Source organism: Neophocaena asiaeorientalis, unplaced genomic scaffold, assembly GCF_003031525.2.
Source record: "Neophocaena asiaeorientalis asiaeorientalis breed wild unplaced genomic scaffold, Neophocaena_asiaeorientalis_V1.1 scaffold19, whole genome shotgun sequence".
NCBI lineage: Eukaryota > Metazoa > Chordata > Mammalia > Artiodactyla > Phocoenidae > Neophocaena > Neophocaena asiaeorientalis.
The window spans coordinates 8241150-8257231 of NW_020173388.1; the positions used below are offsets into that span (position 1 = coordinate 8241150).

Sequence of the window (16082 nt, forward strand, 5' to 3'; positions counted from 1 at the left end):
GGGATCTTCCCGGACCGGGGCACGAACCCGTGTCCCCTGCATCGGCAGGCGGACTCTCAACCACTGCGCCACCAGGGAAGCCCCAGGAATGCTATCTTTAAGGAGTTGTCTTGTTGCTGCTAGGAGAATGTTGCTCTTTAGGGTTGAGCAGGTATTTCTGCTGAGAGGGGTTTGGTGATGCATAATAGAGTTATACAATGCACAGTGCGGGGAGAGAGGAGGCCAAAGAGCAGAGAAGAATTTTTTGTTTAAATTTCGCTTGTCTTGCCATAAAAATATGACTTTTATTCCACAGGATTATCTATTGAATATGGTCAGGAACAGCCAATTATTGATGAAAGAGCTATCTGTGTTCAATCCAGTGACACGGTAAAAGGAGGTTTCCAGCCAGATTTGTGTTTTGCTTTTTTTTTTGTTTTTGGCTGCAAGCGGCTTGTGGGATCTTACAGGACCTTAGTTTCCTGACCAGGGATCCAACCCAGCCCCCCCAGCAGTGGAAGCACGGAGTCCTAACCACTGGACCACCAGGGAAGTCCCCAGATATTTTTTTAGTCAATTGGGGTGTTTCTGCCTTGTTACTGACCATCAAGGATAAAGTGATAGACCAAAGACAAAATTCTTGGATTAGTTTCCCATGCTTAATTTTATTCTTAATATTAAGAATATTAAGAACAAAACTGTTTAATTGCTTACCTGGAGGTACCTCTGAAAGAGGTACTGTGGTTAAAAGTTTGGGCTCTGGAGTCAGGATCCTGGCTTTCTGGATGACCAGCCAAATGCTGATGGGCAGGTAACTTAAGGCACACCATTTGCAGTACATTCTATGTGAATAGTGCCTCTGGGAGTGATCTAGAATTGGGGTGTCTTGGATAGGCCTTAGTCTCCTCCTCTGTAAAATGGAAATACTAATACCTTGATGGTAGGATTAGTTGAGTTAATGTCTGTAAAGCACAAAGTATAGAGTTGGGGTGGTCAGTGCTTAATTAAGCTACCTACTGCAGTTATTTATAGTGGCAAAAGGAAGGTATAGGAGTGATGTTGAAACAGTAGTCCATTCATCTCAAATATTATTCAGAAAAATATTCGATTGGAATAGTCCCTGTTATACCAAGTTTACTTAAGGAACTTTAGTTTATTAGATCGCAAGAAATAACAAGATTGGCAAGGCATCCTGGCCTCTGTATATATTTTTTTTCTGTAAAAGCACAGTCCTTTGTAAAATGTGTATCCCACTGGATGGAGACATGAAGAAATAGATGTGTTTTTGTAAGAAGGGAATCTAGGTTCTTTGGATCGGAAGTAATCGACTTTTGGTCAGTCATTTCAGAATCCTTTATTGATGCCTGTGGTGCCAAGGGCTCTGTGCTAGGCAAGATGCTGTGTCTAAGCTTTTCTCACCTGTTCCATCTTTTGTCTTATTTCAGGTTGTGCATGATGCCAACACACTTTACATTTTTGCACCTAGTGCACAAAGCAGGGACCGGTGGGTGAAGAAGTTAAAAGAAGGTAAAACTCATATAATGAAATATTAATCTGTACATAATTTCAGAATATAACATTGTTGTCACTAAGACAGAGATACGGCTAGTGTATCTTGCATTTATAATCTTTTAATCTACAATAAGTGTTTCTCCAAGAACATTCTCTGTTACTGTAAGTGACACATGTTGAAGTTAACTTCCTTTTTTATAATCTGGTTCCTTCTAGTGGCATATACATAGTTTTTAAGAAGAACATGCTTTCATTTAATGTGTAGTACATTTGGAGGTGACTAAGCACTGGGCTCTTATGGTAACAGGATTTGGTATTGTCTAAGAAATTGCCTATGTAGTCAACATTTGATGTGGATGAATTGACTTGTATGTAAAGTATATTAATCAGTGATTTGACCTGCATAATCCTCATCGCTTTTTCTGCAGAACAGAATGGTGGGGGGCTGACTTTTGTGTTTATCCATCACGTTGTAGCAGAGGTCACTTCTGTTAACAAGGGTGCCTCACCAAAAAAAGTGGTGAAAGAGAACTCTATGGATTTTCTGAATGCTGGATTATATGTTATGAAGGTTTCCTCATAATAAACGTAGTATTTGAGAAAGAATGATCAACCGGAAACATTCTGTTATCTCTGTACATTTCACTCATCATTTAATGTGTCTATGAATTACAGAAATACAGAACAACAATAATATTATGATTAAATATCATCCTAAATTTTGGGCAGACGGAAGTTATCAGTGTTGCAGACAAACTGAAAAACTAGCGCCTGGATGTGAAAGATATAATCTGTTTGAAAGTAGTAAGTATTAATTTTATTCTGTAGTTATATTGTGCTCAGGATGTACATACTGTTGGTATTATTGGGAGAAAGTGACATGATTTTGATGTTGGTTAAATATGGCCTTCACACTTTCTAGCACGGTGTAAACATAGTGTAGGTGTATTTTTGTAAGAATACTTTTATTTAGTGAGCAGTAGGACCATCTCATGGAATCAGAAGGTCTGTTTTGGGGAGTTTTTTGGTTTTTTTTTTGGCGGTATGCGGGCCTCTCACTGTTGTGGTCTCTCCCGTTGCAGAGCACAGGCTCAGGACGCGCAGGCTTAGTGGCCATGGCTCACGGGCCCAGCTGCTCCGTGGCATGCGGGATCTTCCCGGACCGGGGCACGAACCCGCTTCCCCTGCATTGGCAGGCGGACTCTCAACCACTGCACCACCAGGGAAGCCCTGTTTTGGGAGTTTTTATCACAATATGAAAGCCTACTAAACATGACTCTGTTAAAAACTGTGAGCCTAATGTAGCACCATCAGCAGCTTTTCTCTTCTCTTTTTTTTAAGCTTTACTGAGGTATAATTAACAAAATTATTTAAATTTTACAATGAGATGACTGGATATACTTATGTATCCATTGGAAAGGGTTCCTCCCATTGAGTTAATAAACACATCCATCACCTTGCATGTTTACCTTTGTGTGTGTGTGTGTGTGTGTGTAAAAACATTTAAGTTCTACTCTCTTGGTAAACTTCAGTTATACACTACAGTGCTGTCAACTAGTCATCATGTTATACATTAGATCCTCAGACCTTATTTATCTTTTTTTCTTGCTCTCTATATATTTTAATTGAGTTGTAATTAACATACCTTATTCATCTTATAACTGAAAGCTTGTACCCTTTTACTAGCATCTCTATTTCCTCCACCCCCCATCCCCTGGCAACCATTTTTCTACTCTCTATTTCTATGAGTTTGACTTTTTTTTTTTTTAAGCTTCCCCATGTAAGTGATACCATGTGGCATTTGTCCTTCTTGGTCTGGCTTATTTCACTTACCATAATGCCCTCCAACTTTATCCATGTTGTCACAAATGATAGGATTTCCTTCTTTTTCCAAGGCTGAATAATATTCCATTCTCTCTATATATATGCCACATTTTCTTTATCTAGTCATCTGTTGATGGATGCTTAGGTTGTTTCTATATCTTGGCTATCGTGAATAATGCTACCGTGAACATGGGAGTGCAGATATCTCTTTAAGGTATTGATTTTGTTTCTTTTGTGTATATACCCAGAAGTGGGATTGCTGGATCATATGGTAGTTGTATTTTTAATTTTGGGGGGAACCTCTATATTATTTTCCATAGTGGCTGCATCAATTTACATTCCCACCAAAAGTGCACAAGCATCCCGTTTTCTCTACAACCTTACCAGCATTTGTTATCATGTGTGGTTTTTATAATTGCTATCCTAATATGTATAAGGTGGTATCTTATTGTGGTTTGACTTGCATTTCCCTAATGATTAGTTATGTCGAGCACCTTTTAAGGTACCTATTGGCCATTTGTATGTCTTCTTTAAAAAAAAGTGTCTGGGGCTTCCCTGGTGGCGCAGTGGTTGAGAGTCTGCCTGCCGATGCAGGGGACACGGGTTCGTGCCCCAGTCCGGGAAGATCCCATATGCCGTGGAGCAGCTGGGCCCGTGAGCCATGACCGCTGAGCCTGTGTGTCCGGAGCCTGTGCTCTGCAACGGGAGAGGACACAACAGTGAGAGGCCCGCATACCGCAAAAAAAAAAAATAAATAATAAAAAAAATTTTTTTAAGTGTCTGTTTAGGTCCTTTGTCCACTTTTAATTGAGTTATTATTATTATTTGTTTTAACTATTGAGTTGTGTGAATTCCATGTATATTTTGGATGTTAACCCCTCCTCAGATATGTGGGATGAAAATATTTTCTCCCCTTCTGTTGGTTGCCTTTTCATTTTGTTGATGGTTTCCTTTGCTGAGCAGAAGCTTTTTGGTTCTGATGTAGTCCCATTTGTTTACAGTGAACAAGGCATGGCCCCAATCCCTGTGGCATTTATAGTCTGTTCAAGAAGGCAGAAATACAAACCGGCTTTAATAGCATTTTAAAAAATCTGTTCTAAAATAGTATTACAAGCAAAATGCACCAGAGTGAGGGAGTCTGAGTGGACTTCTTGTTATGGGTTCATTTTTACTTTTCCTTAAAACTATCAATCATTGGTGGATGGCATTTTGACCTGTTTTTGTCATTGTCATTTTCAGGTATAAAAAAAGCACTACCTCGAGCACCAGCACCAGAAACAAAGAAGGTAAGCTGGTCTTTAATGTTTGGAAACATTTGCAGTTTATTAAGTATGTTTATGTTCATTCCTGTGATGCTGCTCCCTGCAAGGATCACATTGGAAATGGATAGACTATGGCTCACTTGACTTTTTTTTTTTTTTTTTTTTGGTGTCGAATAATGTCAATTTAATTGTATCAGATATTACCATCTGGCATTCTGCCTGTATTTTGGCTTTGAGAATTATACAAGAGGTGTGGGACTTTAAAGGAATATTTCAGTCTTGAGACCACAGTATTATGACAAAGGAGTGACTGTGAATAGTGGAGTAGGGTAGAAAACACATGTACTTTGAACTCACGGGGAGCCTGATCCAGCATGAATCTGATATGAGTGACTTTGGGTGGGATACTTCAGCCATTGTTTCCTCAGTTGTAAAATGGAAATTATATACTCTACTTCATGGGATTAGTATTAAGAATAAATGAGAATGCAGGTGAACTTATTTACAAAACAGAAACAGACTCACAGATGTAGAAAACAAACTTATGGTTACCAGAGGGGGAGGGGGATAAATTAGGAGTTTGGGATTAGCAGATACAAACTACTATATATAAAACAGATAAACAGCAAGGTCCTACTGTATAGCACAGGGAACTATATTCAATAACCTGTGATACACCATAATGAAAAACAATATGTAAAAGAATATATACTGAATCACTTGGCCGTACATGAGAAACTAACACATTGTAAATCAACTATACTTCAATTAAAAAGAAATGAGAAACAGTATGCTAGCTAGGTACTAAGAGTGTGCCTTGCACACAGCAGGCACAAAGCAGTGCAGATTCCTTTGAGTGGGAGGAGACCTGACAGAAGTAGTTCTGCTTTTCCCCACTGCAGGCCATTAAATGGTGGGTCTGCCTTTAGTCCTGCTGGTTTCTACTCACGTTACCCTTGCCTCTCCCTGGAAAGCTAGTCCTGACACTGAGCAGAAGCTGTTTGATGTTTAAAGAGAGCTTTTGCCCTTGTCCTAAATTCTGAAGCCCGTGAGAGGTCCAGTAGCATCGATATCATCGGACTCATGGTGCGGGTTCACCAGATAATCGAAAGCAGACTTTATACTGTGGGGACGTGCGCATTGCTTGGTGTTTTACTGCACACCCAGTTTCAAACAGAAGACTAAACTTTTATATGTTACCTCCTTTTCTTAGCGAAGGCCTCCCCCACCGATTCCACCTGAAGAAGAAGGTAATAGTGAAGAAATAGTTGTAGCCATGTATGATTTCCAAGCGACAGAAGCACATGATCTCAGATTAGAGAGAGGCCAGGAGTATATCATATTGGAAAAGAATGATGTTCATTGGTGGAAAGCAAGAGATAAATATGGGTAGGTATTCCCTCTCTGTGGATGATACACAGTGGGTGGCTGGGAGTGAAATACTGAGTGAGAAGAGGATAACCTGTAACTGTTATGTAATGAGGCTAGTTCAGCGGCCATAAATGAAAATATATGTTATTACTTTGCAGTAACACAATGTATTCTTAGTAGTGACTCCATAAATATAAATGAATCAACCACTCCTTTCCAGAAATTAGAATCCATTACACCGGTCTCTTTCTCATCCATTACATGTCTAATTGGATTGTTTGCTCTTGGGGGAAATTACATTTTAGGTCCCTTCCCCCCGCACCCCACCCCCAAGGTAAAGTAATCTTAGATTTGTCTAAGAGAGAGAGAATGTGTATATGTGTGTGTGTGTGTGTGTGTGTCTTTCTGTCTATATGTATGTGCATATGGGTCTATGTCTAAAATACATTCAAGAAATTTAAAAACAAACATTATTTATACAAAATAATTTAGGATTTAAAGAGAATAGTCCTTTCAATCTTATTATTGGTAAATAATGGGTAAATGTGGATAAACATAGGGGATGAGTCTTTGGCTTCATTAAGAAAGCTCTGTATCCTATGCTTACCTCTGAAATATAATCCTGTTTATATTCTGAGTTCCTGTGGATAGGAAGATGAGGACTTTTTTGTCCTGGTTAGAGCATGTCCTCCCTCCAAGTCTGCTTTCTCACCTCCTGTCCCACCCCCAGTTCTAGTTCTCTGTTCCTCAGGTCACTTCTGGAGAAGCAGTGGAAGCCTCTGGGTTGGGCAGGGTCCGTGTCTTCTGCTCACTTCTCAGCAGTGGTAGATCTCCTGAGTGCTGGTTTGCTGTGCATTATTACCTTTTTGGAAACCTTTTAATCTATGTTTACAAGAAGGTCATCACTGCTTTTTTTTGCCAAACACTGTAGAAGATGGATTTTTATTTTTTATTATAGACATTTTCAGATATCCAAAAAGTACATAATAGTATAATGGAGCCTCTTGTCACTTGACTTCAGAAATTACCAACATTTGGCCAGTCTTGATTTTAAAATCTTCCCAACTGTTTTTTCTCAAGTGTTTAAAACTAAATTCAAATCATCATGTCATTTCACCCCTAAATCTAACTGCTAAAGATGTTTTTAAACAACTGCTGTGTCATTATCATACTTAATAATAAGTTAAAAAACATCATCTGTAGGCTTTCCTGCAACATTTTCAGGACTAGAAGAAGCATACAAATAAAAGCCCAGATATCATATGTTTAAATATTTAGAAGTTATAAGTCAAGCTAACAAACTGGTAAATAAGATATAACTTATCCTCCAGCTTGACAAACATACCTTCAAAATGACGAGGAAGGCAAGGTTTGGATTGGAGTTCCATGCCGGAACGTGATAGTGCGCAGAGAGCCAGCTCCCTGAGGTGTCTCCCTTCTCTCTTCCCTTCTGCCCTGGGCTCCATCTCACATGTACCATGTGAATCTCCCAGCCGTACATCCAAACTCTGTCCACATGGTTTGCAAAAGCCACCCCCCAACTTGGTCACTCCTTGGACCTGGGCTGGAGTGGGTGCACACAATCAGCATCATTTGCTTTTCAAAGGACGAAACCCATTGGGAAGGCCCACGTAGGGCCTGGTAGTGGGCAGAGAATTCTGGGGCCCTAGTTTACGTGGATGATGGTCCAGAGGAGGGCTGAGGGATCATGGGCTTTAGCATCCTCTCGAAAGTGTGAGGTCAGAGCAGGGACCCTCTGGCCCAGGTCTAAGGATAGTACCAACTCTGTAATTCTGGTTTCCCTTGATTAGCTCTAATCTGTATTTTACAGTTTAATCAAGGTTAAAACAAGGTCCACACATTGCATTTTGGCTGACAGGTCTCACGTCTTTCTTTTATTCTGTAACAATCCCTAGCCTTTTTTTTTTTTCTCATTTTTGATTTATTGATAAAACCAGGTTATTTTCTCTATGAAATGAGCCACAATCTAGATTAAGCTGTTTGCTTCCACATGGTGTCATTTAATATGTATCTGTGTCCTGTATATCTGGTTGTTCCGCTTCTGATGATGCCAGGATTACTCGTTGGTTCAGGTGTCAACATTATTCCTCTATCACAAAGTTCTTTATCAGTGTTTCACCTGATGGTTTTGGCATCCATTGGTGATTATTGCTTAGATCCATTAGGGATAGCAAAATGGTGATTTTTCTAATTCTGTCATTCCATCTGCATGTATTAACTCTCTAGAGAAGAACTGCCTCATGAACCAGTTCATTTAGTTCATGCAGGAAAGGCCAGATACATTTTGGATTCTTATCTTTTACCAACTTTTCAGAAATAATGAGTTGATGACCAAGCTTCCTCTGTTGATAGCAATGGTAACCAGTAATGTTTTGTGTTATTATAGATGCTTATATATTTGGTTTCAGTCTATTGCAGTCATTATTCTTTTTACTTGAATTGTCCTGTCGTGGGTCAGTGGTAGCTGTTTTTGATTGAGGACGCTTTTAGTCTTTCTCAGCTACCCTGCTTTCTGAATAAACTAAAATGGCTCAAGTTCATCTTGTATTTTTCCTGGCCAAACCTGCAGTTTGCCATTTCCCCAAGGAGTTCTGGCTCCTTGTAGTAAGAAGCAATATTTAGAGACAACAGTTGGCGTGCTTGGATTCTAATTGCCGCTGGACTGTTGTTGCTTCTAGGCCTTTCTCAGTGCAACAGAGCTACATATATGCACTGGTGTGTGTGTGTGTGTGTGTGTGTGTTTGTGTGTTATGAGTTCTTACTAATAGTTCAAATTCAAATTTAAGATTACAAAGTTTTTACTCAACTTAGAAATTTTATACATTTATCTCTTTTATGTTGAAATTCTTGGCTCTAACCAAGATTTTACTTGTTATGATTGCTCCTTAAACTGTAATGTGCATAGGAGATAGGAGTCATCTGGGGTAAAATCAAAGATTCCATAGGCCTACATAGGCCTTCTCAGTTCAGATCTCTTGGGGTATGACCCAGGAATTGGCTTTTTTTTTTTTTGGTGTGCACCATGCGCCTTGCGGGATCTCAGTTCCCTGATCAGGGATCGAACCCGCACCCAGTGCATTGGAAGCACAGAGCCTTTAACCACTGGATCGCCAGGGAAGTCCCAGAATTTGCCTTTTTAACAAGTGACCTGATGATACCGATGTAGATGTCAGGCATGACCCTCTGTGAAACAATGCACTACACAGACTGTTGAGGTATTGGAGTGATGGGTGTTTTTATCCAACACTTCAACTTTTCTGAAGTAGTGCTTTCGTTAAAACATCCCAAGAAATTGTGACTTCAAAAGAAGCATCATGGAATATTAGGAAGGGCTCTGAAACTAGTCACAAGTTCAGAATTCAACTTATGGCCCCGTTGCTGCCTAGCTTTGAGACCTTGAGAAAGTCTCTCAACCTTTCTAAGCCTTAGTTTCCCCACCAAAAAGTGGGTACAGTAATGCCTGCCTACCTCAGAATTTTTGTAAGGATCAAATGAGGAAGTCCTTTGTAAAGCATCAAATACTATAGCTATATTTACTTACTGGGGGTCAGCTAGTCTTTCTTATAAGCTTTAGGCAGTTTTATACTTTATTCCGGAAAGGCAATAATTTTTCTTTTAGTACTCTCTCAGTAAAATAATTTCAGTTTATCTAAAGTATTTTTCTTATTTCTAGGAGTGAAGGATATATCCCAAGTAATTATGTGACAGGAAAGAAATCAAACAACTTAGATCAGTATGAGTAAGTAAAAGGTTATTTTGTGAATGTGGAGGACTAGAAACTGTTCTTATTTTCCTAATTATGTAAGACATTTTGGAGATTAATGGTTATCTTTCATTATCTTTAGAAGGATGTACTAACTTAACTCAGTTGTCTAGGATGGTAAATAGACGTTGTGAGAATTAGTTTCTATAATACACTTTACCTGAAGGTACTATGTGTGAATAGAATTACAGAAGTGAATATAGTTGAATTGATTTTAAACAAATCATAGCTTTAGCTGACCTTGAAATACAGCTTATTGTTCATTCATTCAAGAAATCAAAATACAGTTTCCCCGAGTGACCTTTAAAAAAACATTTGATTGTTTCTTTTTTCTAATTATAATAACAATATGTGATTATTGTTTTAAAATTCTTTGAAAATATGAAAAATGTTAGTAAGAGAAATTATTCAGAAATCAACTAGAGTTGGCCTCTGTCAGCATTCATATATTTCCTTTCAATCTTTAGAATCATGCTGTATATACTGTTTTATATCCTGTTTAATTCACTTAATAGTATGAGTGTGAGTATTTCCTCATGCCATTAAATGTACTTCGAAAACATTTTAATAATTGCATTATATTTCATTCAGTCGTGAATTCTTCAAATGTTTACTGAGACCCTAGTGTGTATCAGGCACTGTGTGAGGCCTTAAGGGGCACAGCCAGACATACGGCACGTGGACGTGCAATAATTTATATAATCATTTCCTTATTTGTGTGGCATTATGTTGTTTAGGCATCTTTATGTAAAAATACTGGGATACCTCTTCCTGCTTATTGTCTTAAACTAGATCTCTAAAAGTCTACATACTGAGCTAAAGGCTAGTTATGAACGTCTTAAGACTCCTAATCATGCTGTCAAATTACTTTTCAGAGAAACAATGGGCTGCTGTTTATATGCTCACTAGCAGTGCATGGCCAGGTTTTAGTGAGAGGCCCATATATACCAAATACATATGAGCCTTTTGTGGTCATTCTGAGGGAGTGTATTGATGCTTCATTCACTTCTTTAAAAACAACACTGTCACCACCACCACCACCACCACAAAGCTGTTTCCTCTGTCCATGTTACTTCCTGTAATGTGAGTGTACCTTAAAAGTCTAGAAAAGGATTAACAGATTCAAAAGTCCTAGCACTCGGTGGTGTGACCCCTCAAAGTTGTTTTAGAAGTAGGTAAGGGTATAAAAAGCATGTAACTAAAAAAAAAAAAAAGTTGTTTTAGAAGTAGGTAAGGGTATAAAAAGCATGTAACTAAAATAGTGGTTTTGTTCTTGAATAAATTTTAGGAAAATAGAGTAAATCCTTAGAATTAGGGAAGATACTAAAAGGTAAAAACTTGGACCTGATTTTAAAGGCATCTGACTGAGAAGTAACTGGTGATTTCAGGAGGAATGTGCTTGGAAACCAGATAACCTTTATCTAAATGGGAGAACTCCCCTTATGACTCATGGGATTACAAATAAGGGTTTTAGGAAGTTTATGATTCATTGCCATGCAATTTTTGGGTGCCTGACTCCACCTCGGCATGACCGAGTGAACTTGCCGTGGGAGTCCCCTCAGCCAGCTGCCCAGGGACTGGGGATTCCATGTGGCGTGGTGCCAGCCCTGACTGGATGAGAAAGGAAAAACCGGTTCTCGGTGCTGACAGTCACTCCTGCTGTCTTTCCACTCCACTGTTTGTGTTAGATTTTGCTAAAGCCCATCCTGTAACACGTCTTAAATGTCTCCAGGGTTAAAAAGCCTTTTGCCAGCTGCTGAATCAAGAGCCCTTCTGCTGTTTGTTTGCAGGCAGGAGGCGTCCAGGCAATAACTGTCCACTGGGCTGGGCCCAGGACTGGCAGCCTGCAGCTCCCAGGGCCGTCAGTACCCTAGTTCCCACCCTCACACCCAGGTCCCGGCTGGGGGAGGACAGGACCATCGGAAGTGCTGCAGGAAAGAAACTGGGCTTGTTGTGGTCAGTAAGATGTTCTTGATGGAAGCATGCTAAAGGAGGAAGGTGACAGGAATGCAAGGTCCCTTAGAACAGGAAAAGTCTAGGACAAGGCTTTGCGTGGGTGATCCAGGAGGCAAGGGCCAAAGTGAGAACCGGCAGAGATTATATAGCTCATTGGTTGGTTGGTTGGTTGTTTTCAATTTTTTGTTAGTTTATACCTGTTGCCTCCATTTTCTAATTTACCCAACCCACCCTCTCCAAGAAGCTTGGCCAGGATCCATCCTTTCCAGAAGGTTGTCCCCAAAGCTGCTTTCCCCTCTATTCAGACAGCACTATGAAGTCCTGTCCCTCTGGAGTGTTTGAAGTGACTAGCCAATCTGAAACCCTCATTCCCATGAGGGTTTTGATATCTAAGAATGGAATGACAAGTTACTTACAAATCCTGGGCGTTCTTTCTAGAAGTATATAGTTCCTTCGTCAGGGGACGCTAACTAACCTCCAACAGGCATTTCTGTGCGGGCTCGTGGGCGACGCATGCGGGCTGGCGTCTGGGCGGCAGCTCTCCAGCTCACCACGTGTGCATCGTTCTTCCCGACAGGATGCGTTCAGCAGAGCCACTCTTGTCTTTTCCTCCTTGCCTGGTGATAGGTATCATGGAAGAGGAAGAGAAGCCACAAAGAACCGTTAGGAAATACTCACCACGAGATGAGTCATCTTTTTTTTTTTTTTGATATGCGGGCCTCTCACTGTTGTGGCCTCTACCGTTGCGGAGCACAGGCTCCGGATGCGCAGGCTCAGCGGCCATGGCTCACGGGCCCAGCCGCTCCGCGGCATGTGGGATCCTCCCGGACCGGGGCACGAACCCGTGTCCCCTGCATCGGCAGGGGGACTCTCAACCACTGCGCCACCAGGGAAGCCCGATGACTCATCTTTTGATTTGTTCATCACTCCTTCCTCCTTTCCTTCCTTCAACGTACCCTTCAGGGTCTGAGTTTATATCCTAGGGAGGAAAACATCCTTTCTGGGGAAACTGCAAATACCATACAAATGACGACTTAGAATAGGATTTGTGCTGTGGGCTTTTTTTTCTTTCCTTATTTCTTTTATCCCTTCCCGGGAGCTTGAATATACCAAGTGAGGAAAGGACCGTTTTCTTTCTCTGAGTATCTTATATCAAATTTCTCTTGAGAGCCACAATCTAGCTTTACTGATTTCTTGCATCTGAACGTGAGCCTGAGCCTCCATCACTTACTCTCACTGTGAAGATGTGGGCTTGGATCTCCTGTGATTAATAAAGAGAATTTTGTTTTTTCAATCTTTCAGGTCCTGCTGGTTTATAATGCATAATGAGAGCTGCAGCTACCTTTTCTAATTAACTTTTATGGTTGTTTTTGGTATCCTGACAAATATTTCTCCTATCAGTGGGAAAGCTTTAGGGATAGAATCCATTCTGTTCTCCTCATTTATTTTATCCCTCAGTTGCATTCAGAAATTGATCAGAATTTAAATTTGTAATTTTGTTGAACTTGGTCTCAGGTCATAAAGTGGGGTCCACAACAATGAGATCTTAATACCCACAATTCTGAGGCCTGGTTAATCACTTCAGGCTCCACATAAAATAACAGTTTTTGGCTTGTGTTGAGATTATAATTTGTGTTTGTCCCCTCCAACTGCATGAAAGAATCCAGACCAAAAATGATCTTGTATTTTTTTCTTTGTATTTTTCCCTTCCTCAGTCAGGGAAGGCCTTTGTATCGGCTTGTCTCGGGGTGTTTGCTGGGACAAAAGCAGGTGCTGTTTCTTTTATAAAAGGCTGAGGCAGTGGTGGAAACTTCATGGGTTTAGAGGGGCCAAGCTGGTTTCATAACATTGGAATCCTTGGGAAATAGGACTGGATGGAGGATTCTCTGCCCACTAAAGTCCATCTAGAACAAACAACACAACACAAAACAAAAATCCAAGTTTAAAGCTGACAGTCTGAGTTCATCTTCTTTGGCCAACTTGCTCATAATCCCCTGGAGAGCATGGGCTAGGGGAAGCAGGGAGAGGGGAGTACCTCTGAGGATGAGGTGGGAGATGGCAGTATCCATCTTTCCTTAGGAAAGATTTCTCAAAGGTTAAGCAAGGGCACCCATATGCAGGGGCTTGGCACAGAGTGGTGGAAGGGCAGGTGCCACTGCTTGGCCCTGGTGGGATTCCTACAGTAGACCTTTGGAGGGCTGCCAGGGATCGGGGCTGTGCTGGAACCAGTAAGTCTGGAAGACCCAGGAGGCCTGCTCTTCTGTTTTGCTCTGTTTCTTTCAATACTTTGGACCTTTGTGAAATTTGTGGGGGAGGCTTCATGATGATTGGAGATGAAATCTACTGCCTGTTGGGGGCTTGGGATTAGATTTAATTGGAATCCAAGACAATAACGTGGTGACATTTCCTGCGTATTTGAGTCAGTGGGGTAAAATTCATTCTTGCTATTATTATAATAGTTAAAAATTGGAAATGATTTTTATGTTAAATAATGAAGAATCGCTTAAATAAATGATGGTGCATCCAGACCGTGATGCACAGGACTACATTGCTTTGCAAAGGTGTGTATCGTATACCGTTATATGAAAGATTCAGGTTCTGGTATAGCAAGTGTAGCTTGACCTCACTTTAATACAGAAAATAAGAATGTTGGCATACATATGTGTCTTCATAAAAATACAGGTAGAAAAAGTCTGCATGTATGTGTATCCAAATGTTACTAGTGGTTGTCTATATTATTGAGATTATGAATGAGGCCTTGTTCTTATTATTTGTTATTGATGAGTAATATTATCAATACCTTGCTAATCCTAAAAAGAAAAAAGAACAATTCTAAAAACCTGAGGCCTTAAACATACCTTTTTCTCTTCAGATGGTATTGCAGAAATATGAATAGAAGCAAAGCAGAGCAACTCCTTAGAAGTGAAGTAAGTGTTTGTACTTGTCTTGTGGGTTTGGTTTCAGCACAAAATCAATTGTAATGAATCCCTGATTAGTAATTCCACCTATCTCTGTTTCTAAAGCCCAAAAAATACTATGGCGTAAGTACAAGTTTTGGTTTTTTGAAATCATTTAAAAGTGAAGACTGCTCTTTTAGTTTCCTGGGACTGCTGTAACAAAGTACCACAGACTGAGTGGCTTAAACAGCACAAGTTTGTTGTTTCATGGACCTAGAGGTTAGAAGCCTGCAGTCCAGAGGTCAGTGGGCGTGGCTCCTTCTGGGGGCTTCGAGGGAGGGATCTGTCCCAGGCTCCTCTCCTTTTCTCCCCATGGTTCTTCCCTCTATGCATGCCTGGATCTGTGTCCAAATTTCCCTTTTATAAGGACTCCAGCCATATAGGATTAGCCCCCCACCCCACCCCATGACCTCATTTTCACTTGATTCCCTCTGTAAATCTCCACAGAAGGTCACATTCTGAAGTTACCAGGGGTTAGAACTCCAAAGTATGTTTTTTGAGGGGGAAAGAATTAAACTGTTAACAATAGGTAATAGCTATACATGGGCAACATTTCTTTACTGTTTCTTACTGATTTATCATTTGCTACCTTGATATTAGTACTTAACATGTGTTTTTCCTTTTTGCTTGAAGTTCTTTGTTTTAAAATAGTTTACATCAGTGTTACGTGCTATCTTTTTTTTAATTTTTTTTACGTGCTTTTATAAATTAAGTTTTAACACAATATTTAGTTGCCTTAAGAAATGTGCTAAAATTCTTACAAAGAATTTTACAAAGAAATCTTACAAAGAATTTAAATTCTTACAAAGAAATAAAGTGGAAGGATGAAATCTACTGTAGAGGAAACTAAGTGGACTTAATGAGGAGACAACCTGAGTCTAGCTGTGACTTTTCTCGTGTTTTTTGCATCTGTAAGACAGAGAGGTTGGATTAGAAGATGACCTCTGCAGTTCTCTGCATTTATGATCTAGTTATTCTATTTAGTAATTGCTCCCAGTCTTTTTTTTTTTTTTACCTCTTTATTGGAGTATAATTGCTTTACAATGGTGTGTTAGTTTCCACTTTACAACAAAGTGAATCAGTTATACATATACATATGTTCCCATATCTCTTCCCTCTTGCATCTCCCTCCCTCCCACCCTCCCCAGCCCACCCCTCCAGGCGGTCACAAAGCACTGAGCTGATCTCTCTGTGCTATGCGGCGGCTGCTTTCCATTAGCTATTTTACCTTATGCTTGGTAGTGTATATATGTCCATGCCACTCTCTCGCTTTGTCACAGCTTACCCTTCCCCCTCCCCACATCCTCAAGTCCATTCTCCAGCAGGTCTGCGTCCTTATTCCTTTCTTTCTTTCTTTCTTTCTTTTTTTTTTTTTTTTGCGGTACGCGGGCCTCTTACTGTTGTGGCCTCTCCCATTGTGGAGCACAGGCTCCGGAT

The 16082-nt window shown here is 40.2% G+C and overlaps 1 protein-coding gene across 4 annotated transcripts in view; it reads left to right on the top strand.

Moving 5' to 3' along the window:
• TEC (tec protein tyrosine kinase) overlaps positions 1–16082 on the top strand; it is a 136724-nt gene that overhangs the window by 100277 nt on the left and 20365 nt on the right. For 3 of the 4 annotated variants that reach the window (XM_024746659.1, XM_024746658.1, XM_024746660.1), the window contains exons 4-9: positions 1425–1506; positions 2167–2295; positions 4555–4601; positions 5791–5966; positions 9643–9708; positions 14561–14615. In XM_024746659.1, the coding sequence (XP_024602427.1) occupies positions 1425–1506; positions 2167–2295; positions 4555–4601; positions 5791–5966; positions 9643–9708; positions 14561–14615 (555 nt within the window). The remainder of the gene's footprint in view (positions 1–1424; positions 1507–2166; positions 2296–4554; positions 4602–5790; positions 5967–9642; positions 9709–14560; positions 14616–16082) is intronic. The other variant, XM_024746661.1, reaches the window with a different exon arrangement.